General features: G+C 38.4%; 1 protein-coding gene across 1 annotated transcript in view; it reads right to left on the bottom strand.

The window, feature by feature from the left end:
- Positions 1-678: 678 nt before the first annotated feature.
- The window catches only part of LOC144666765 (methylcrotonoyl-CoA carboxylase beta chain, mitochondrial-like), a 51,806-nt gene continuing 34,438 nt past the window's right edge, over positions 679-18,046 (bottom strand). Inside the window, exons 12-16 of the mRNA XM_078528151.1 lie at positions 11,598-11,741; positions 6,555-6,711; positions 4,723-4,837; positions 2,676-2,761; positions 679-1,607 (exon numbers count right to left, since the gene is read on the bottom strand). Of these exons, the coding sequence (XP_078384277.1) occupies positions 1,490-1,607; positions 2,676-2,761; positions 4,723-4,837; positions 6,555-6,711; positions 11,598-11,741 (620 nt within the window). The 3' untranslated portion in view covers positions 679-1,489. The remainder of the gene's footprint in view (positions 1,608-2,675; positions 2,762-4,722; positions 4,838-6,554; positions 6,712-11,597; positions 11,742-18,046) is intronic.

Genomic DNA, 18,046 nt, shown 5'->3' with positions numbered 1-18,046 from the left:
CAACTTCGTGCGGCATTTCTTTAAAACAGAAAACTGTTCTTGTACATTGTAGACTTGCAGCTGGTGGTCTTCTTTTAAGTGTCGGTTTTGTAGCCTGTTGTGAAATTACTTCCGGTGGAAGCAGTAAACGTTAAACGTTTCTTCCGTTCAGAAGTTAATACATCGCCATTAGAAAAATAAACAGCAACTGTTTTGCTGGAAATGTAGTTGTTAGAAATGGGATGTGTAGCCGTAAGGTAAAGAATAACGAGGAGAAGCGGCTTTTGGTAATATCCAAACGAAAATTTAACTCTCAATGTGGGGTTAAGATTGCGTGACGAGACAAAAGGTAACTCTGTCGTGCGTAACCTTTCCTGCGATCAGGCGTTATTTTTCTGCATTAAGCCGAGTAGAAATCTTTCTAACTCGAAAGGAAACAACTATTTCGATTAAACATGTTAAAGGCAAACGTCAATGTTTACCATTTTTAACCAAGCCAAAGTATATGAGTCGCAAAGCACCCAGCCGTCGCGACTGACAAGTACAGCATTTACTCCGCGAAAATAAAAAAACGCTTGAACTGAAAGACGTTTGAATTCTTCCATGATATGTTTGAACAACAATGCCCAGGATAAACCTTCTGCTCATACTAACTTCATGCAAAAAAAGTCGATATCTCGAAGAGATCTTTGATTAATATTTAAACACAATCCATGAACACCGTATCTTTGTCCATGGCAGTGTTTCTAAGCTCACGAAAGGACCACTTGAGAGAAAAAACACTATTGATTTGAATGAAACTTTGTAGCTAAAACTACGTTAGTAAACAGCCAATCAAGCTTACAACTTGATGTTGACAGTCCAAAAGCACGTAAGCCGCATTTCAACCGGCTTACTTTTCTATTTCTAAAATTTGTGCATTGTCTTTAAGTATCTTGGCGTAACCAGTTCTAAACAAGACGTTCTTTTATAAATAGGATGGCACTTTGGTACAACCTTCTTCTCTTACATTCGTGATATCAGGTTGGAAAGCACATTACAAAATCTAATCATAACAACGAAAAGATACCACTGAAAAAATAGTGTTCGAACAAAACATTCTCAGTACAAATGAAAAACAATTTCAGTAACTGTTGTACACAGGCTGTTTGCCGTTTTAAAGGTTGACTCACACTAAACATGAGAATGAAAGTGCTTGACAGATCTTGACATTGAATTAATATATTATCACATTGAATGTGACTGGCGGGAGTTTTAGAAAGCACCCACGTTTTTCCAAAAAAACGTCGTTAGAAGAAAAAAAGGTTCATAATATTTTATTTGCCTTCCTCTGATGGGATTAAAATTGTGCTACGTTTAACAATCAAGTAAGTTCATCCTTGCCATTTGTTAGGTGACAGTGAACTAAAATAAACAAGGCTGAAATGAGGGTTAAAGGCTCTAAGGCAGTCAAGAAACATCACATAGAAAACATCAATGACTGTGTTTTGCACGAGTGGTCATACTGTGATTACATTCTGAACACTCCGAATTTAGGATCCCCTATTGGCGCATTCAGCGCTGCACTTAAACTGAGTCCAAGCACTGCCCGTGTGTCTGCAGGATCGATGACACCGTCATCCCATAATCTGCAACAAGAAGTAGTTTGGAAAAAATGAGAGATTTTAAACTTTATGTTCAAGATAATCTAGAACACAGTCGTTTTGACTCACAAATTCTGAGTAGTCTGGAGAACGCGAACTACGACGGCAAATGTTTCATGTTCTAGTTTGAATTTAATACTGCGCTTAAAATTTATTTAGGGAATAGGTCTGACACCAGTGAACGTCCTAAATAAGAATAGTTGCAAGACTCTCAAGTAAAATATTCATTTTTCAGTTTACGTCGTCGTCAGTGTCGCTGTCGTGGTTTCGTAAGGTCCCCAGTGTAAACACAACACAACGTCTCCACTTCATCTTGGACCGTTTTAACTCTCGGCCTGTCGTTGCACGCACCCATAGGCACGCGCGCATGCAGGTACGCATCATGCAGATTCTAAAAAGGTCAAACCAGGATCCGGTTACCTTGATGCACTCTCTTTTCACACCTCTTTTTCAACTCCGCTTACCGGCATAAAATAACGCGCAAAACGAGTACAATTCTCTCACGATTTTTGTACTGCCCAAGACCGGTATAACTTGTTTCGTGTAAGCCTCTTATTCCTTCTGGCCACGTGCAAGATTTTAAATGGTGAAAGGTCAGGAATTTAGTAAAAAAACGTTGGATAATAAATGCTTTATTAGACATTTTACTGTAGTATCGCTTACATTTTAACTCATGTACGCTTTCCAAAAAAAAAAAAACATTAAAAGGTAAAATAAAGTTCTGGGTTCCAGTACAAAGTGCCAATGTTAAAATATATCAGTGGAAGTTAAGTTGCTGTTTTCATCGAAACAACAACTTGACTTGACTCCCACTGATTAAGTGCAAAGCCCGAAACGTCTGGAGCCATTCTTACACTGGTACTTTGTACTCGAATACGAGAACTTTATTTTACCTTTTTTATGTTTTTTTACGTACAGGTACCACGCAGCTTCAGTATGGAAATTTCTCTTTTTTAATCATTCGCGCCGTTTTCCTATAGTCGATGAGATGATACTGTTACCACTTCACTTTGCATGTCTATCCGTTCTTTAAGTTGTAAACTATATAAATACCTTGCAGATGAGAAATACGGATGGCCTTCCTCTTCAAACCTCTTAATAATGGGTGCCTTTATTTGATTTTCTTCTTCTGCAGTCAGCTGTTGGAAGTGTAAGGATTTGTTTGCAGCAGTTCATCAACAACTCTCCTTGAACTATCACAACCATTGATTTGAACAATTAAGTATATACTAAGTATGCAATGTTTTCTAATGGCATACCGTGAAATATCCCACGAGTGACTTGTTTTCAGAACACACACGGGCCTTTTGGCGTGTGTATAAAAAGAAATATTAAATCACAAGTGGGATATTCACGGTATGCCACAAAAAAAAAACATTGCCTAACTATTTTATCCCATCCCTTACATACGCATAACAGTTACTAGACGAATTCATAGGACTCAAACTTTAAATCATTGAAGTCGGGACACACTAGGCGAAAAGTCGCAACGACAGGTCTCTGCGACAAGTCGCTTCGTGTGTACTGCTTCAAAACATGTCGCTGCGACAAGGCGCTTGTTCGGTGCTCACAGCGAATTTTGAAGAGTGCCGGGGAATGTGAACTAGTTTTCCAATTCACTATGGCACAAATACATGACGCTCTCTCACTGGTAATTTATATTTTGTCACAGCGACTTGTCGCAGACGTGTTCACACGCTGCGATAACACTGCTTTCGCTCATTTTGTCGCTGCGATGTGTCGCACGAATTCAAACTGGTTTGAATTCGTGCGACACATCGCAGCGACAAAATTCTGTCGCCGCGACATAGATTGTCGCAAGAATGCACCATGTCACACGAGGCAACGTGTTGCAGCAACTTGTCGCCGCGATATGTTGCAGCGACCTGTTGCCTAGTGTGTCCCGACCCTATTTATGCTTTTAATGATAGGGTATCCGGTTTAGATATCTATGTCTGCGTTTTAGATACCTAAACGGCTTCTAATTTTAGTGATTTCTCAGAGCAAGATTTAGCGACTATTTAATTAAGCGATTTTCCGAAAAAATTAAAAAGTAAATGATATTGTGTTAACCAGTTTTTATAAACATATAGCTGAGATAGAAATAAATGTTCAGTATAAGAACAAACTCACTTGAAATTGAGCAAACATTTGCACTGCCAGAAGAACAAAGTTACCGACATCTATTTTAAAAATAATTTTTAAGTCGGCAATGCTTATTTTGTTTCCCTTTGGGGTGGGAGGGGAGGTACCTAAAATTAACGAGTATTAAATTTGACCAAGAAAAATTTTAGCAAGCACTAAATTTAGCAATTTTAGCCCAACTCGTTAAAATCGCTAAACTTAGCCAAATGAGTAGTGTCCTGTTGTTGTCCTGGTGGTGGTAAGTCATTCAGAATTCTTGTTTCATAACATTTTTTTGTATGATCGTGAGAAACAGGTTTTGCAATAAAAGCTGTTTATTCTACTGTTCTTCCTGGGTTTTTGGTCGCTGTTTGGCATATTCCTAGACATCTGCATAAAGTTTTACGTCTCTAATCTCTGTCTCAGGTTTTTCCAAAGATTTAAACTGATTTAAACCGAAGTCAAGAGAATAATTTGGTTTTTCGTTCAAGTTTTAACATTTGGCAAAATCTTAACAGCTCTAGGCAAACGAAAAAATAGTGCGCAGTGGGTCTGCGCGGTGATGGCTTTGCTTTCGGCGGCAAAACGTGGAATCGGCAATGAATGCCGGGAAAAATTCGTGGAATACGACCCGGCATTCTAGGCTCCTGACTGGCTGTATTCTTCAAGGCATGGAATAAATACCGGTATGTGCTAATTGTGGGATGTTATAATGCCGATAAGAGACTATGAGAAACTTCCACTGGGACAAAACTAAATATACGTTTCTGCAAATTCTTTCACTATGAATAACGTATACCACTATCGAACCTGGCCAAGAAGCGGCGATAGACGTGGTAGCAAGATTGTGACATCGTTAGAATTTTCGGCTCTTCCGTAAAAGTTTGGTAGGCCATGTCAGCGTTCCAAAATTAAAAATTACAAGCGTTCCTTCACTTCAATTCTACATGGAACATAATGGTTTTATTCAACTTACCTCTCTGCCTTCTCTTCGTCTCTGGTCTCTAGTGATAGTCGCTAGTACAGTACCGGCCTGTTCTCCTCCCATCACTGAAATGCGTGCATTTGGCCACATATACAGGAAACGAGGACTAAATACAACAACAAAGCAACACGGCAACATTACCATATAATTTTACACAAGATCACAGAGAAATATCTGGGTATAGCTTCTCCAGTCATGTAAGGGGTGAATTAGACGGTACGATTTTGTCTAAGATTCGTCGTGTTAATCAACCTACTACATCCTTATGACAAACACGCGCGCACTGTAAATGGTCCTAAGTCATGTAGGCTTGTCGTGATCTTGTCAGGTGCGAGAAAGTTGTACCGTGTAAATGAGCCTTTGGCCTCCCTTCTTTCATGCCAAAAGCTACTGGTTTTCAAACAACTAAACCTTCAAATTGAAAGTTGTTGCCGAGGTAGAGACAGTTCAGAACAACTGCAAAATGGCCAGAGAATACGGGATGATCCCTAATGATTCAGTGAATCTCCAGTTCGTCGCAATTCGCCAAGATGCTAGCGAAAAGATCAAGCAGATCAAGCGGGTGAACTTTAAATGTCATCAAAACGAAACATGTGCTGTTACCAGTATTTGTCGAGTATCCTCAATCCAATCAAACTCTTCTGAGGTGGTTTCTTTTAGCAGAGAAGTCGTGCTATTTTAAGTTCCTGCTTTTGAACAAAAATATTACATGCAGCCGATTTCTGTCAGATTGTGTTACAATGTTTACCAAGCGCGTGGGAACGAACGCTTCTGATTGGCCAGTTTATACACCACTTTCATAATGGCGGCCAATTTATTTATTCTTTTATATGTATGTTAATTAGCCCTACTGGCCTCGTTCTAAAAACTAAACGTTAAGAGTCTCGGCTTAAAGCTGAATAAATACGGTATCTCAAGAAAACTGGCATTAATACAATATTTCGCCTGATAATTAGGCATGTTAATATTATTTAACTTAACTAGAAATGTAGGTTATCAGAGGACAGGTCTAATTCTCTAAAGGCCGTAAAACACTTGCACGTATTGTGTGCCTTTGTTTACAGGAATCGAGGGAAGGAGGGAAGGAGTGAATTCACTTCGCCCACTACAACTCTTTGTTCCTAAAGACTTTCTAGCCTCGAATTTTGTTATTGACCCAATTAATTAGTAATTGGACCTCGTGTCGTACAATTCAGAGAGAAATCGTGCTCGTAATTACAAATCGGCGTACGCTTGGCCGATTTCGAAATGCCTCGCCCGATTACTCCCTGAATTGTACTCCACTCTGTCCAATTACTATTACTTATCAATTGGCTTTAGTTTTATACTATATTTTTTATACTGTAAACATTAAAATGTTTACAGTATAGCGCTTTAGTGGTTTAGCAGACGACATTCCCAACAAACCATCACAATAATGTGTTTTGCACTAAAAGCAACGGGATTGAACTAGCTGATGTATTAATCAAGAAATCTGTTCAGGTATTAGTCACGTTTCAATATGACTGTAATGATTTGATTCAACGCCCTTATTCCAGTGAGCCACACCTTCCTAATAAATGATTTTGTGCCCCTTTGAGCGCACCTTTTCTACTTCAGTTTTAGCGTCATCAAAGTACATTGAAAACATCCATGGTTCTGCTTCCTTCTGAACTGCTAATGTTATTTTCATATGAGGAAATAATCTTAGAAAAACCTCTGGCATCCAGGGTAAAATAATCTCTACAAACGAAATATCTCTGCGTTAACACATTTAGATGTTTATTTATTTTTGACAGCAAATGACCTAAACAAAGTCTTGCAGAATACTCAATTACTCTTACCCATATGCACGGCCACACATGCCATAATTTCCAGCCCCAAAACTTCCACCAATAATAACAGTAATTTTAGGAACTTGAGCACAGGACACAGCTGTAACCATCTTGGCACCATTTTTGGCGATACCACCAGCTTCATAATCCTTGCCAACCATAAAACCTGAAAAGAAAAGCATTATTCACTGTAGCATATATAGAGGAAATATTTAACGTTAGCAAAACAGGCTTCTTAGTGGAGTACTGTAACAGTTTAGTAACAGAGATTGATTATAAGTAATTTAATTATTGTCAAACATAAACTATTGGATTTTAGGAAATTCAACAACAGCACCAAGAAGCTAAAACACAAAAGCATATCCGTTGAGTCTTTACAGCATGATGATAGCCACAGGACAGGTTTTACATTCCAACTCCTCTAATATTCCTTTCCTTTTTTTCGAGTTTGGGGCCACTGCCGTTTACCAGCTACTCTAGCAAACTGTTTGAAGAAATCAAAAACCATCTACCTGAGGCACATGCTCGTTTGGTCCTTACTCTGTAAGGACCAGTCTAATGCAATGGATGCCATAGAACGTTGTATATCGGACATTCGTACATGGATGCTACTGAAAATGCTTTTAAAAACTCTTCAAAGTGAATATTGATAGCCTCGTCACAGGGAACATTGACGCTGCTTCTGTCTCTTTAGTAAAAACATTTGGGGATGTGGTTCGACTCTAATTTGATTCTTCAGGAACAGATCGATAAAACTTGCAAATCTGGGTTTTCCACTAGTACAATATTCGACGTATCCGAGAGTATTTGTCTCAGGAATCTGCACGCACTTTAGTCCATGCGTTTATCAAAGGTTGTATAGATTACTGCAACAGTCTTCTATTTGGTTTACTCTCTGACTACCTACCTTATTGTAGGAAATTAACGCTTCATGAAATTAACGCGAGTTTTTGAAATTCGCGTTAATTTAAGTCGCGTTAATTTTTGTTAACGTTAATTTCCGCGCCATTAATTAAGTGGAGCGTTAAAGCCGTTCGTATCTCCTAGGAAAAAGTATCATTTCATCAGGGTAGACGCTTGTAGCAGTCAGATTCATTCGCTTAAGGTGAATCCACTGAAATAGAAGAAGTACAGTCGAAGCTCTCTTAACGGACACTCTCGTAAGTGGACAGCTCTACTTACGGCCACCTTGTTTGAAACCCCGTTTTAACTCCCATACAAACTCTGTATTTTTACATTTTCGTAAGCGGACATTCCCGTAACCGGCCGCGGACACTTTCAGAGATTACGACTTAGACTTTTTCTTTCTTTTTAAGCTCCCGTAAGCGGACACCCGAAAGAAAATCCTACTTACAACCTCTGTATCCTGTTATTATCAATCAAATTCACGTCGCCGTTTGTGACAATGATTTTACAGTAATTACAGGACTACATTTTAGTGCTTGTTTTGTCGTCATCCACGTTCGTCCGGTTATTGTTAGCTGGGCAAGCTCCCGTAAGCGGCCATCTTTCCCCTACACCTCTAGCGGCCGCTTACGGAAACCATTCTCGTAAGCGGCCAGCTCCAGTTACGGACACTTTTTTCGCGTCCCGAGGGTGTCCGCTTACGAGAGCTTCGACTGTATTAAAAATTTTCTGACACTTGGTCCAGGTTACAATTATGTTATGAGCATTTAAAAAATGAAATAAAAAATGGGGGTAACCGCGCTAATTTTTGTGTAAAATGGATGGGCATCACAGTGAATATACGACGTGCGAGGTATATATTAGGAACCCTAGTAATCCGAATGGGAAACTATTGTTTCTAGAAAAAAAAATCATTATTGCATTAAGGTTTTAGTCTAGTTCAACAAAATAGTCTTTGATCTGTTTAATTATTGATGCCGATGGACTGCACAATTACTGTACGCTTCTTTTTTTACTGTGCCATGTACGTCACGACATTGTTTGGTCTGTTTGCTGCGGAATTTCTTGTTGTGTGACAGCGTTGCGTCCAAAAAATGTTCACAAGTTCAAGTCGAATATATTGCCTAGCGCACGGAGATAACACCTAGCGGAAATAACACATAACACATTATTCGTGGTGACAACACGCAAGCTAATTCCCGGGCTAATAACATTCAAAATTAACTTACAATAATTTCTAGGCCAAAAAGTCTGAAAATTCAACGAGTAACAAAATATGGCACATTCAAAGATTCGAGAAAACAATTTTTTATCCTTATTCAACCCACTCTTTGGATCAAATAATCTGACAGCTTATTAGCGAAACGAATCAGCTGACGAATTACAAAAAGCAAACCTTAACGCTCGAACCAGCTCTTGAAACTCACGTAGCCAAGAAGACGAAACCAATTGCTCGAAATCTTTCGATGTATTACTAACAACTATAAACGCACAAGCTACAATGAATGCCTCCTCGGGCTTTCGCCTCTATAGAGAGATATAGGACCGCGTGGCACCCGTGTAAATAGGATATTATATATATATATTTTTAATGTGTTGGAGTGCCAGTAGTAGGCAATACTGCCGATACACCAAATCCCCTAGGATATACACCCTGTTAAAGGAAAGTTGGGAGGGTTCCCACGGGGCAAAGAAAAATCTCTGACCCCGATGGGATTTGAACCCACGACCCCAGGATTAGATCTACGGACGCTCTACCGACTGAGCTACGAGGCCAGTACGGGAGCAGGTCGGGGTAATTTAGGTAGTGAGTCGCGGTAAGTATTTAGATAGAGATAGAACCGGCACCCGTGTAAATAGGATATTAAATATATATTTTCAATGTGTCAGTATTTTTAATGTGCCAGTCGTAGGCAATACTGCCGATACACCAAATACCCCCCCCCCCCACCCCCCCCCCCAAAAAAATATTCATTACAAAGCTTCTGCCGGTAACATTACTTTTAAAATTTCCCCCCTCGACAAGTGATTCACAAATTTCTACACCTTACAATTCCAAACCTAACACAACCCCTAACTAAACCAGGGGTCTTCAACTCCGAATGAACAAACATGTCTTTAAGCCTACGAAAGGCCACCATAGGAACCCCCGGGATAACCTCACTACAACGCCTATAAGACTGCAAGACAGGATGAAGCCTGTGCAGTATTCCCGCAATGTTAGGGAGCATAGGATGGTACGAGACCACTAAAGGAACCCTCTTATTGTTATTTGGCTGTTTTTCTTTTGTGTACGTCGCATTAATTTCCTTCATTTTGAAATGTAACCCTCTCTTTCGCATTCATTTCCTTTATTGCGAAATTATTTTTCCTTCGATTCTTTTCCATGACTGATGACTTTACACTCAAAAATGCCTTTTAACAGTAAAAGGAATAATCAAAAACATGTCGGCTGCATGGTGGAAAACAAATGAGCCAAATCCAAGTGAAATATGAACCTTAAGGTGGCTCGATCGGATTTTTGAGTGACGATACCTTTCAACTTTGAGCAACTTGTACGCCACCGTAAACAATCCGACTGAAAATCGATCAGTATAGCTGTACTAAAGAAAGATGAAAGTTTCGAATGAGATAAGTTTCATCGAAATCGGAGTAACCATAGCAACATAATGACGTCACCATCCATTTTACACGAGACCGATTTTCTTGTAATAGAGGGATAATTTTGAAAAAAGGCTTCTAGATCTTGGACTTGACATAGTTTTCTCAAGGTCTGCGAAATTTGAAGAATTTCTATGAGAGCGTTTTCGAGAAAATTTTGGATGAAGTTTTCAGGTGCCAAAACACAACAAAAACAAAGCAGTCTTAAAACATTATTGAGAAAACGCTCACAAGGCCCGATCAAGTAACATTTTGGCCTTAAGTGAATCTTGTACTATCCAATTACCTTGGGAGAAAATCTCAGAGAAATCGTTTCATTTGATTTCTTGAAACATCGGCTTGAATATGAACTGGTATGAAGTGTTATTTCGCTCTTTTATCGAAAAAGGGCCTTCGCTTACTAAAATAATCGCAAAATAAAAAGCGCTCGATAGAATTTTTTTAAACATGGCAATCAAAAAGAAAAATAAGTTTGTAATGAAATGTCTGATTTTCAAAATAATTGAAACATTCTTAGGCAGTTAATTTAAAGCCTTAATTCAGGTAAACATTGCGCTGTTTTTCACCCTACATCGGATCGCTGCCTCATTATAAGTCTCTATTGTGTCGTGCCCCGTGTATTTGTAAATTTCAGCACATCTTGAATATGTATAACAGCTGCTTGTTTTCCGAAAACTGCACAGAAACAAGCTAATTTAACAAGCCAAAATACAATAACAACGAGGAATAGGCTAGCAAAGCACTTGTATTATCTTCAGTCTCCTGATAGTTTCAAGGCCAAGGCAGAATTGTCATAAAAATCTCCAGTAATAAATAATTAGTGATTCATGATCTACTGGAATTTAAAAATGCACGCGGCTTGAGACAATGGAGACAGATAATGAGGCAGCGATCCGATGTAGGGTGAAAAACAGCACAATGTATTAAGTACGTATTAACGTATTAAGACTGCTTTGTTTTTGTTGTATTTTAGCACCTGAAAACTTCATCCAAGATTTTCTCGAAAACGCTCTCATAGAAATTCTTCAAATTTTGCAGACCTTGAGAAAACTATGTCAAGACCAAGATCTAGAAGCCTTTTTTCAAAATTATCCCTCTATTACAAGAAAATCGGTCTCGTGTAAAATGGGTGGTGACGTCATTATGTTGCTATGGTTACTCCGATTTCGACGAAACGTATCTCATTCAAAACTTTCATCTTTCTTTAGTACAGCTATATTGACTGATTTTCAGTCAGATTGTTTACGGTGACATACAAGTTGCTCAAAGTTAAAAAGGTATCGTCACTCAAAAATCCGATCGAGCCACCTTAAGCTTCCTGGTTAACAGCAGTGACTTGGCAAAGTGACAGGAAGTGAGAATGTAAGTGTGGGTTTGACAAAATTAAATCTTAAAATACTTATTCCATAAAAAACAATGTCCGTTTGCTAGATTTCTAGGTAGATACACTGTACACAGTTACAGTCTTATTGTTTTTATGCTCACCTGTGATATTTTGCAAAAATAGTAGTGGAATTTGGCGTTGACAGCAGAGCTGTATAAAGTGCGTGCCTTTCAGTGCCGATTCAGAGAACAGAACTCCATTGTTGGCAATGATTCCTACAGGATAGCCGTGAATTCGAGCAAAACCTAGTAACCAGTACACAAATAAAAATATAGACTATATCAACAACATCAATAACCAAGCTTAACACTCAAAGAGAAATCTTTCTCAGTTAAGTTACAGCTATTTACAAGGTAGTTCTATTTGTAGAATTGTATACATGTAGGAGAAATATGCAAGTGTATGCGTGGGTCTTGTTTACGTTATCTTTTGTCATGTTTGTTTTATTGCAGTTATCACAATTTCAGCTATGTGTTCTACCATGGCGATTGCAAAGAACCATTTTTTTACATTTAAGTAGCATTATTGTATGTACCTATTTTAGTAAAAATTACTGTATTTAGTAGTATTATGGTTTGTAGTATAGTTAAATTCATTAATAATTCAAGAGATGGACCCAATGAAAAGATAAATGCACTGAAAATCCCAATACAGAACAGGCAAACTGTAAGTTTAATACAAAACAGGCATTTTGTAATTTTGATACGAAGAAGGACCGATTACTCTGAAATGCTCTTACAGATCTTTCTGAAATTTTTTTCTACAGGTAGTCGATCCACTATATTTTAACACGTCAAAAAAGAAATACCAAGAGTCATCTAGATTTCGAGAAAATCAAGGTTGTTTGAAAACAAAAGAAAACGACAATCGTTGCTATGGTAACCTTTGTGACAAAGTGACCAATAAAAAATTAAACTTTGGTCATATTTGATCATTATGATGTATTTTGGCAAAAAACGAACATTTGGCTTCCTAAACGACCAAAAACGACCATCCTTTGGCTAAAAAAACTACATTGAGCTTCCTTAACAATGCCTTACAGTAGAACCCCAGGTAACTCGAACTCTGAAGGGAAACGAAAAACAGTTCGAGTTAGCAGGGTTTCGAGTTATCAGGGTCGATTGAATGTTCAATTTGCCATGTTAATATTGATAGTTTACTGATTTTTCAGCATTTCAGTACAGTGTAAATTAAACTTATCTTGTTAGAAACTCTCACAAGATCATACATTTTTGTTAAGAGTGGAAAATGACTGTCAAATACGTGATAAGCTGTGCTCAATTAAAATCAAATTGTAGTTGTTGTTGTTAGTGTTCGTTTTAGTATTAAGCGGCTGTTCCCACGAGATCGGTAAACATTGTAGCACAATCCGAAAGAAATCGGCTGGATGAAATATTTTGGTTCAAAACCAAAAACTTGTAATATCACGACTTCTCTGCTAAAAGAAACCACCTCAGAAGAGTTTGATTGGATTCAGGATACTTGACAAATACTGGTAACAGCACATCGTGTTTCGTTTTGATGACATCTATAAAAGTTCACTCGCTTGATCTGCTCGCTGGCGACTTGGCGATTTGCGAAGAACTGTAGATTCAATGAGTCATCCCTTATTCTCTGGCGATTTTGCAGTTGTACTGAACGGTCTCTACCTCAGCAACAGCTTTCAATTTGAAGGTTTAGTTGTTGGAAAACGATTAGCTTTTGGCATGGTGATCAATAACCGCTTAACTCTTCGGAATAACGCGTGATTGTTAGAGATGGGATTCTAAACTCAGGTGAATTTTTTGTCACGCATATGTTTTTTCAATTACCCGTTAAGATCCATGTATAAGCCGCACCTTTTCCTTCTAAATTCAAGTCAAAAATCAGGGGTGCAGCTTATCTACGGAAACATCTCTGGTTGGAGTTCTCAAAGGCCTAATTAATATTCATAAAAAACTTCTCAAGACGGCACTGAATAAACATATAACAACCTGAAAACTTTGTTATTGTTCACTGCCTTTAAGTTGCTCTGCAAAGCTGTTTGCAGTGAAGCCTGCCGGTCACTTCGAAGCATGTCTTTTCGCCGCGTGCGAGAAAGCACCAAGATAAACGCAAGTACTCACAAGGCAAATGGCCGACCGCTTCGCTTTTTTATTGACCTTCGCAGCAGATAAATCTGCGGAATTATCAAACTCTTATTCTGCATGAAGCTTTTATCCTGTTGTGGGTAGTAGTTTCCAAGAATCTTGAAAAAGTGCATGGTTTCTTCCAAAGAAGAAACCATGCACTGTTTTGTAATGCCGTAAGCTTGGCTACTAAGCATTCATCATTTGCGTACGATTCGCACGAATTACAAGTGTTTCAGGAGTGTTTAGAAGTGATAATCTCGAAAAAATTATATCAAGAGAGCATCCAAGTTTAAGATATTGTGAACTCAAACTAAAAAGGAGGTATGACAAGTGAAATTTCGCTTTCGTAAGACTTAATTTATATATTGTAAACATTGCAACAACCGCCGTGTAGAACTTCACTTGAACCTCAAACTTAACTGTCTAGATATTTTTTTCCAAAATTTGAGCTTCCAAATCGGGGGTGCAGCTTATACACGGAACTTTATGGTACATAACGGTAGTTGTAATTTAAGAATATGTCGATTCGCTGCCCGTGAATTGTTTTATAGTTTGAAGGAAAAATTGGGTCTTGGCTTATGTTTTGGGTTTATTTTTTGTCAGTCTCACTGGTTCTAAAAACCAAAAGTTTACGGTCTCGGCTTATAGCCAGTGTCCCAACGGATTTGGACCCCCCCGGTCCAAATCAGCTACAGTCGAAGCTCTCTTAACGGACACTCTCGTAAGCGGACAGCTCTACTTACGGCCACCTTGTTTGAAACCCCGTTTTAACTCCCATACAAACTCTGTATTTTTACATTCTCGTAAGCGGACATTCCCGTAACCGGCCGCGGACACTTTCAGAGATTACGACTTAGACTTTTTCTTTGTTTTTAAGCTCCCGTAAGCGGACACCCGAAAGAAAATCCTACTTACAACCTCTGTATCCTGATATTATCAATCAAATTCACGTCGCCGTTTGTGACAATGATTTTACAGTAATTACAGGACCACATTTTAGTGCTTGTTTTGTCGTCATCCAAGTTCGTTAGGTTATTGTTAGCTGGGCAAGCTCCCGTGAGCGGCCATCTTTCCCCTACACCTCTAGCGGCCGCTTACGAGAACCATTCTCGTAAGCGGCCAGCTCCAGTTACGGACACTTTTTTCGCGTCCCGAGGGTGTCCGCTTACGAGAGCTTCGACTGTAGTCCATATTTCCTAACGGACTTGGACCCCCTTCGCGAATTTGGACCCCCGACGAAAGTAATCATACTCTTATTTCATACTCCTGGAGTCATAAACGAATAAAAGGAAAGATTATTTATTATTTTTGTAATGTCAATACGAACATTTCATGGACATTGAAAAGAGGAAATGGAGAAGGTACGCCACAGTCTATACCAAACACAGCATGCATGCGCATTGCAAGATTTAAGATTTAAAACTACCGTTAGTTTATAATTACTGATTGAAATTAGAACGAAGTTCGCGACTTTCTAAGACTAACTTTTTATTAGTCTCATTTAAAAGTTATTTCGATTAACAAAAAGAAAGGAATAGTAGATGTACATGTAACCTTACTTTTTCTTTTGATTAGTTGTTTCACTTTTTTATTAGTGTCTTAGGTAATAATATACATACAAAACTTTCTGCATGCTCATTGGCTGAGAGCACGTCAATTAATCCCAAACAGTGCAGAAAGTTGAAATTGAGTGTAAAAAGTTGAAATTGATTGTAAAAAGTTGAAATTGAGTGCAGAAAGTTGAAATAAAATTGATTGACAGGAAAGTCGGAAAGCGCGCCAAAACAAAATGGCGGCCGATGTCGGAGTGTTTGAGAGAGCAAAAATCGAGCAAAAACATAACGATTCATGAAAAGTTTGACCGATTTAACGAAAGTTATAAAACTGATGAAACTGATGAAAATTAGATCTATCTTAGGATGTTGGAAATTCCGACGACTTAGTTTATTAGGGAAGATAGCAGTTTTGAAAAGCCTAGTAGTATCCCAACTTGTAAACATCCTATCACCTCTGCAAACAAACCACCAAGCAATCAAGAAAATCAACAAGCTTTTTTTCAGTTTTTTATGGAACAATAAAGGCGATAAAATTAAGCGCACTATCATGATCAACGACTATTCAGACGGAGGACTCAAAATGACTGATATTGCATCTTTTAACAAATCACTAAAAGCCACATGGATTAAAAAATATCTGGATTCGGAAAATGATAGCAAATGGAAAAACATCTTTAATTTAGAGCTTGGAAAGTATGGAGGGGGTGCTATTTTTAAAGGAAATCTTAACAAAAAGGATATAAATAACTTACGAATTGAGGATCCATTTGTTAAATAAGGTATGGAAATATGGTCAGAGACTTTCTTTGAAGGAAAAATTATGTCTAAAGATCACTTTTTGTCCATGCCTCTTTGACAAAACTCGCTAATAAGAATGCACCCGTACTATGTAAAGATTGGCTTTCAAAAGGTGTAACACAAATAAAGCATTTAATGGATGATTCTCATAACTTAATTTCGCTCGTCAATTTTCAAGGTAAATACGAACTTCAAGTTAAACCACTAACCTTTTTTGGAATAATCTCCGCAGTAAAACTTTTACAGAGACAAATCCCAGAAACACATTTAAAATACGAAAGTCTCTTCAATAAATTTCTAGAAAACTCAAAACCGTCAAGACTTGTATACCAGAAACTTATATCGGACAAAGAGGAACAACCAAAATCATGTCAAGAGAAGTGGCATAAAGATATTGGTTCTACAACCAATAAAAATGTTGATTGGAGGAAACTTGTATCAGACACCCGCCGTGTGCACACAGAGCTCTAAACTAATAGATTTTAATTTCAGATTTTTACACAGGCGCATATTTAGTAAATAAACCCCTTCAGGCGAAGCTTCGAGGGCAACTGTGAAATTTTGAGGACAAGCTTTCAGCCAAGGGCATTATCCTCCGATATACCAGCAAGCCAGAAAGGGGTTTATTTACTTTATAACCCTCCGATTAAATTAATTTCTACAACGCGCTTTATCACCAGTAATTTATAGGAAAAACCTACGTAACAAACCCTGCGCAGTGTGGTTGAAAAAAAGTTGATTGCTTTAGTGATTTTTTTATCTCTGTGATTTCATTAAAAGTTAGAATTGAATAAGGTAACTTCATTCGTTTGTTTTGTGCTGCCTACAAAATCGGGCGACGGATATCAAATCGGACGGGGTATATTCGCTGTTATAACCCACCCATTAATTTTTGCGCTCGCTCATTGGACAAAACGTGTCACGTGGTACAAAATCGGACGACGGGTATCAGCGAATATACCCCGTCCGATTTGATATCCTGAGCCCTTGACCATGTAACCTTTAATGTTAGGGAAAGTAGTGGTAGTACCGTGTGTTGGCATGCGTTGTATTGTAATGTAATTATAAGTAGTTTTTTTTGGTTTTGTAAGCATTGTAAGTTTTGTTTTCTTTTCGTTTGTAAGCAATGAATTAAAAAAAATAGATGGGTTGGGTTTGGGGGTTGGAGCTACGACTATCCCAAATTTACTCAGCAGGTTTTCGTGTATTTGGAGCAAATTTCATCCGTCCTAGCAATATTTTGTATTCTCAGTAGTATTTTCAAAACCAAAGATTTCCGAACATTCTGATTGTTGTTTGAAAGCTGTTATAATATGTGCATGTATATGCATTCCCTCGGGAGGCTACTTAGTATACTCTTCTTGTTCATATTGGTCCTTGACAAGGTAAACTGTCCTCAACATAACCGAACAAAGCTTCGGCGGTACAATATCACAACTTTTAGCGCCACGATTGTCCTCCGGCGGTACAATATCCCAACCTTTAGCGCCACAATCGTCGATGTTTCATCAGGTTTCGCCGCCTCAACCTCTTTTTGTTTAAAGCAAAGTGGAGAAATCGCCGAAAACTGGAAACTTTGGAAGGAAAAGTACCACAACTATTTCATTATTTCTAGGTTGGATTGAGAAAACCCGGAATACCGGCTAGCTTTTTTTTTAAAACACGCGATTGGCGATTTTGCTTTTGAAGCTTATCAAAACGTTCACTTACGCTGAAACCGAGAACCGGAATGATTGGTGCGTGGTGATGGATAAAGTAGAGAAGCACTGTATTGGAGAAATCAATGAGAATTGTGAAAGGTACTGCTTAAACAAACGGGATAAGATCCCAACGGAGTCGGTGGATAGTTTTGTTGCCGAGTTGAAGATGCTGGCCAAGACGTAATTTTTGTGATTGTTTGCAGGACAGTCGGATCTGCGATCGAATTGTGCTTGGAATTAAAAACGAGCAAACTTTAAAGAAGCTTCTGAGGGTAAGAGATCTTACCCTGAATTGGTGCATTGACATATGTCGCAGCGTAGAAGTTACGGAGTTGCAGATGAAATTGCTTTTGGAACCAGTAAACAACATTCATCAGCTCAAGCC

Source organism: Oculina patagonica, chromosome 9 (genome assembly GCF_052425735.1).
Source record: "Oculina patagonica isolate OP01 chromosome 9, crgOcupat, whole genome shotgun sequence".
Taxonomy (NCBI): domain Eukaryota; kingdom Metazoa; phylum Cnidaria; class Anthozoa; order Scleractinia; family Oculinidae; genus Oculina; species Oculina patagonica.
Note: the sequence above shows the minus strand (reverse complement) of the source record. Positions and strands in the feature narration are given on the sequence as shown.